This window comes from Lactuca virosa, chromosome 1, assembly GCF_052849685.1.
Source record: "Lactuca virosa cultivar CGN04683 chromosome 1, Lactuca_virosa_CGN04683_v6, whole genome shotgun sequence".
Taxonomy (NCBI): domain Eukaryota; kingdom Viridiplantae; phylum Streptophyta; class Magnoliopsida; order Asterales; family Asteraceae; genus Lactuca; species Lactuca virosa.
The window spans coordinates 129,391,553-129,397,449 of record NC_136426.1 but is presented as its reverse complement, the minus strand read 5'-3'; the positions used below and the strand labels follow the sequence as shown (position 1 = coordinate 129,397,449).

Genomic DNA, 5,897 nt, shown 5'->3' with positions numbered 1-5,897 from the left:
GATATATTGGGTTACATAAGATTAGATAGACAATTTGATATTTCTTATAAACGTAAAAAATAACGCAGTTGTTGTTAGTTTATGTAATTATTGTAGTCTTCGTTGGATGTATTTTATGTTCCAAAAAGATATACAACACATCAGGATATCAAGTTTTATGCTAAACATATCATTATATAACTCAACATATCCATCTCATCATCTCATTTAATGACTAGGCGTCCGGGTGAGCAATGAAACCAGTAAAATGTATGTTACATAGAGAAAATGGTCAAATTATCAGTAAATTTTATTTTGGGACTTATTCGCAAATTAGGGTAAAATAATGAGACTTTAGTGAAACAGGTAAATAATAAAACCGGTAAACCGGAAAAATGGGTCAAATCGCCATTTTTACCGGTAATTCATGTTTTTTCGTAAACAAATTTTAGTTTGGGACTTTTTCGTAAATTAGGGTAAAATTTTAGGACTTTTCTGAAGATTTCCCTACAACAAATACACGATTCTTTGATGCTTTTCAACTATTCAAACTTACCATGAGAAAGTACGTTATCCATTGATTTGCATCCATGAGGAAAGGCCCTCTCCATATATGATCCTCCACACTTCGGAAAGGTTTTTTGTTGACTCTCCTTTTTCTTCTTGTTTCAAGAGTAGTAGATGATTGACTAGTTTCACAACTTTTAGTTTGAATTGATACAAGTTTATCACCTTTCCTAATAAGCCGGAATATAAAACTCTTGGCATTTTCTTTCCACATGCTCACAATTATTTATATAACAACTTCATAGATTGTTGGTCATTGACTCATTTCCATTACAATCCGAGTCAACTCGGCAACAGTCAGCCAAATTTCGCCAACTGTAGTTTTATGCGCCAAATTACATAAAAATCCCCATAAACACAAACAATGCAGTTTTATCGATGTCACAACCATCGACAATAGTTTACTGAAATATACGTTATACAAAAAAAAAAATACAGAAAATAAATCTTAATCGATTTCGCCTTTTTCACTTAACGTTCACAATCTTGATAATAGACGCCGTTCCGACGCGATGTAACGCCACCACCGCATCCCCCGCCTTACAAAGCCCTTTCTCCTTCGCATGTTGCAGAGCAAAATCCAAAGCTTCTTCCGTCGATTCAGCATGAGAAGCTTTCGCCGATCCGGCGGATAACACCGGAACCAAACCCCTAAAAATCAAACTATGCCTCGCCGGCGTTTCATCGCTACACGACCAGTCAAACGTATCCGTCTTAATTTCCGGCACCACCACTGACAAAATCGGCATCCCGGGCCGGTACTTCGCCACCAGCTTCGCGGTGCTTCCGCCTCTTGTCAGAACCAAAATTAGGGTTGCTCTTGATGAGTTAGCGGTTCGAACGGCGGCGGACGCTAGGCTTTCGAGTGGGCTCATCGGGACAGGGGCGTTTGCGGCGATTCGTTTGAAGACGTCGGCGTAATTGATTGTGTTTTCTGCTTCGATGCAGATTCTGGCCATGGTTTTCACGGCGACTTCAGGGTATGCTCCGGCGGCGGTTTCGCCGCTGAGCATGACACAGTCGGTTCCGTCGAGGACGGCGTTGGCGACGTCTGTGGCTTCTGCTCGCGTTGGTCGTGGGGATTTGATCATGGATTCGAGCATTTGAGTGGCGGTGACTACCGGTTTTCCTTGGAGGTTGCATTTGTAAATCATGACTTTTTGTGCTAGGAATATTTTCTCGATCGGGATTTCCATTCCTAAATCTCCACGCGCCACCATAAACGCGTCGGAGTTGGCTAGGATTTCATCAAAGTTTGCCACCCCTTCTTGATTCTCCACCTAGCCCAAGTTAAAAAAAAAAAATCCCAGATTAATATAAATATAATTTAATAATAAATTGCATAAGATATTATAAAAAATATATGTTTAAGTTTGGAAGAATATACTTTGAATACTTTTTTATTGTTCAAAAATGATTTTATAAGTTGAATATACATACATTTATATAATTTTAATGCACGTGAAACACAGATTATCAAACTGTTTTGACTGTTATACCTTTGACATAAGAAGGATGTTCTTTGCATTCTCGCCCAACAATTTTCGAACCTCAACAAGATCTGAACCTTTACGAACAAAAGACAAAGCAATCATATCGATCTTGTTAGGAACACCCCATGTCAGTATATCTTCTTTATCTTTCTCGGTCAAAGTTGGAAGGTCAACTATGACTCCTGGAAGATTAACGTTTTTTCGTTCACCAAGAACCGCAGTGTTCTCACAACGACAACGAACCAAACCCTTTTCAGTGTCACATGAAAGAACAGAGAATGAGATTGTGCCATCTGCGCACAGTATCACCATTCCTGGTTTTACATCGTAAGCTAACTTTTTGTAGCTCATGCAAATCATGGTGTTGTCACCTTTAATGTCGTAATCAGTAGAGATTGTGATTTCTTCGCCTTGTTTTAGTTGGATTGGTTTTCCATCTTTTAAAAAACCGGTTCTAATCTCTGGACCCTGAGAATATCATCAAAAGATGAATAAATGGAACTTAAAAAAAAAAAAGTTTAAAGTTGTTTTTTATTATATAATAAGCCACCAAGGTATGTGGTCCATAAAAGGTTGTTCATAGATCATAACATCTCAATGTTCGAACTTTAATAGTACAAGTTCCTCCTGTAAAAAGTTTATGTGAATGGATCTTGAAAAGTTGAGTTTAAAAATCTCCTTTAGATCATACCAGGAATTTCAAAAGTATGTATTTTTTTAAAATCTTTATTGACTATGTATTTCTTTTTCTTTTGTTAATGATTGAACAGTTGACATTTATAAAGTCATTTCAATTCAGTGAACTATACAAAGTTTAAAGGTTTTATCATATTAACATTTCACATTTTATATGACTTTAGTTTAATAAGCAACATATTTTTAATCATTATATACAGTACACCATTTTTCAATTGTTATATTGATTGAAAATTAAATTAAAAGTTATATAGAAAAAATACATACTAATTTTAAATGTACACTACTTTAAAATAACATAAGTTAAATGATTCTTACCGGCTTAAATTAATTATTAAGATTTTGAATTATTTTTATTTTTATGTTAATTATTTATTAGTTAATTTTAGTTAAAATTTTAAATTATTATTATTGATTTATATTATATTATATTATATTTTAATAAGTTAAATGACATAAAATCAAACAAAAACTCTCTTCCCGTTTATAAATAACCTATTTTAGTTATATGTCGATACATGATTTATAGATCAGTTAATGAATATTAGATTCATACATGTGAATTATTTCCTTTTCAGATCTATCAGATTGCATCTGAACTAGATCTAGTGTGTAATAATTGATATAAAGTTATCATAGTTCAAGTACCAAATATACAAATCTTTCTAAATTTACTAAATTATGCAAAAAAAAAAAAAAAAAAAATCGAATATCTAAAAGATCAGTTATTTGTTTCAATTATTGTCTATACTTTCCATTATTTGTTTCAATTATTGTCTATACTTTCCATTAGAAGGAACACAAACTGACAAATTCTCTTAAAAAACAGAGAGTTTGCTAGATTCAGACATCGATCGTTGCCATGGCTGAATGGAAAACAAATCGCGTAGCCATGACCAATAAGGACGAGCTTATAGATCTAATTAGATCTAATTAACGAAACATAGCATCAAATGATAATGAAAAAGTCAACATCCCAACAAAATTGGGGACTAGATTAGACTTAGTATGAACACAAAATAGTGATCGAATCAATATCAGAATTCAGAAGTAGTCAATTTTACCACCGAAGTCAAAATTAAATCTGTATCAGATGCATAAACACTTAGAAGAATTAGACATTGCTGTGTATATGATGCGAGAAACAGATTGCAAACAATCGATCGATTAGTGGAGATCTAGTAGAGAATAGAGACGACGTACTTTGGTATCGAGCATGACTGCACAGAGAATACTGGTGTTATCCATGGCAGTTTGGAGATTATCAAGCGTTTCCTGATGATACTCATAAGATCCATGTGAGAAGTTGAATCGAGCTACGTTCATTCCAGCTTTCAACAGTTTCTCGACCATAGTAACAGATCTAGAAGCGGGTCCCAAAGTGCAAACGATCTTAGTTCTCGGCCTCCTCACGCCAATTTCTTGCAGACTCTGATCGGTCTTCATCTGGTCCATGTTTGCTAAGATCTAATCGGTATCAGATCAAATCAAGTTGACTGATCTGTTCTCAAATGAAAATTTGAGATGAAAAAGCTCTGATTTTTGGATGGGAGATAAGGAAGTTTTGTGGAGACTGACGAAATGAAAGTGATGTGAAAGTGAATGAAAGCCATGGGGTCGATGGTGGGTATCTAGAGTTAGTTTATTCATGAATAATGGCACATGCTTGATGATTCATCCCACGATGTGATCGACCCAACCGAAATCTTTTACCTTTTTGGTTCCTTTCTTGTCTTTGTAATTAAGAAGAACTTTTGCCCTAATTCGTAAAGTGTCAATCATTAGCTACTACAACCTAATATTTGTAGTATTTTATGTTTTAATTATTTGATAGAACACTCATGTATGCAATGATATTAGGTCATGGGGTATACACGGCACAAAGAGGTCTCATGGCCAGGTCCACGCCACGGTCGTGCAAACCACCCGGAGGGTGCCATTGTGCAACGTGTGTGGTCCGTCGTGGTATATACTATATACTATGGAATGCAACGGCCAATTAGAAAATACAGGTGAGTTTCCTAGGACAACAGCTATAAAAATTAGAAAAAAAATTTAATTAAAACCATTTTTTCTTTCTATAAATATTACCATTTACTATAATTTTTTTCATACTATAAACAATGATATCTGAATCTCCAATAATCTGGAGTATCGTATATTTCACTATATATATGGATTACAAAATACAAGATAACATAATTTAAATACAACAAATAGCCTATCAAGTAGGACTAGATAATCTTGGTTTTGAGATGGTACTCTTATCGTTAATACCCCCCGTCAAGCTGGAAGGTGGAGGTCCAACACACAGCTTGGATTGAAATCGTTCAAACAACGGACGAGGAAGACTCTTAGTAAACAGACCGGCCACCATTTTAGTGGTAGGAATGAACCGCGTGAGTAACTTACCAGAAGTAACCAACTCTCTAACAAAATGATAATCTATGTCGATATGTTTGGCACATTTATGAGCAACTGTGTTCTGTCTCAGAAATATAACACTTCTGCTATCGAAGTATAAACAAGGCGTTGGAGAGATGGGAATATGAAGCTCACGTAGGAGATGAGTGATCCAAATCATTTCAGACGTCGTATTACCCATTGCCCTATACTCAGATTCATAGCTAGAACGTGACACAGTAGGTTGCTTTTTAGCACTCCAAGAGACAATGTCACCACCAAGAAAGATGGAGTATCCATACGTGGAACGCGTGTCTCAACACAACGTGCCCAGTCGGCATCGGAGTAGGCAACAAGAGGAATATTAGGAGACCGTGTGTAAGTTAGACCAAAGGAAACAGTTCCCTTGACATAGCGAAGAATGCGCTTGACTGCTTGAAAGTGAGCAGTAGTTGGTGCATGAAGAAATTGGCTAACCTGATTTAAAGCATAAGAGAGGTCAGGTCTAGTGATTGTAAGATATTGTAAGGAACCAACTAATGACCGATACAGAGTTTGATCATGAAATGGTTCACCGGAAGTAGTAAGCCGTTTAGAAGTAGCAAGTGGAGTATGTACTGGTTTGCCGTCCAATAAACCAACTCTTGATAGAATATCCAAGGCATATTTAGTCTGAGTGAGAAACAAGCCATCTGGAGTGTACAGAACCTCAAGACCCAAGAAATAACTCAGCTTACCTAAGTCTTTAATAGCAAATTC

The 5,897-nt window shown here is 35.8% G+C and overlaps 1 protein-coding gene across 1 annotated transcript; it reads right to left on the bottom strand.

Annotated features, from left to right (window-relative positions):
- Positions 1-792: 792 nt before the first annotated feature.
- LOC145157971 (pyruvate kinase, cytosolic isozyme-like) lies at positions 793-4,356 on the bottom strand. Its single transcript, XM_079076939.1, has 3 exons — positions 3,939-4,356; positions 2,046-2,507; positions 793-1,826 (listed from the first exon to the last, which is right to left on the bottom strand). Exons 1-3 carry the CDS (start codon positions 4,188-4,190, stop codon positions 1,014-1,016), a joined length of 1,527 nt encoding a protein of 508 aa, XP_078933065.1. The 5' UTR covers positions 4,191-4,356; the 3' UTR covers positions 793-1,013.
- Between the last annotated feature and the right edge of the window lie 1,541 nt (positions 4,357-5,897).

Bases quoted from the DNA above. Each gene is read 5' to 3' on its own strand.
- LOC145157971 (XM_079076939.1), bottom strand. From the start codon at position 4,190: ATGGACCAGATGAAGACCGATCAGAGTCTGCAAGAAATTGGCGTGAGG. The intron at 2,508-3,938 runs GTACGTCGTCTC...TGATATTCTCAG, and splicing joins CAGTCATGCTCGATACCAAA to GGTCCAGAGATTAGAACCGG. The intron at 1,827-2,045 runs GTATAACAGTCA...AACTTGGGCTAG, and splicing joins ACATCCTTCTTATGTCAAAG to GTGGAGAATCAAGAAGGGGT.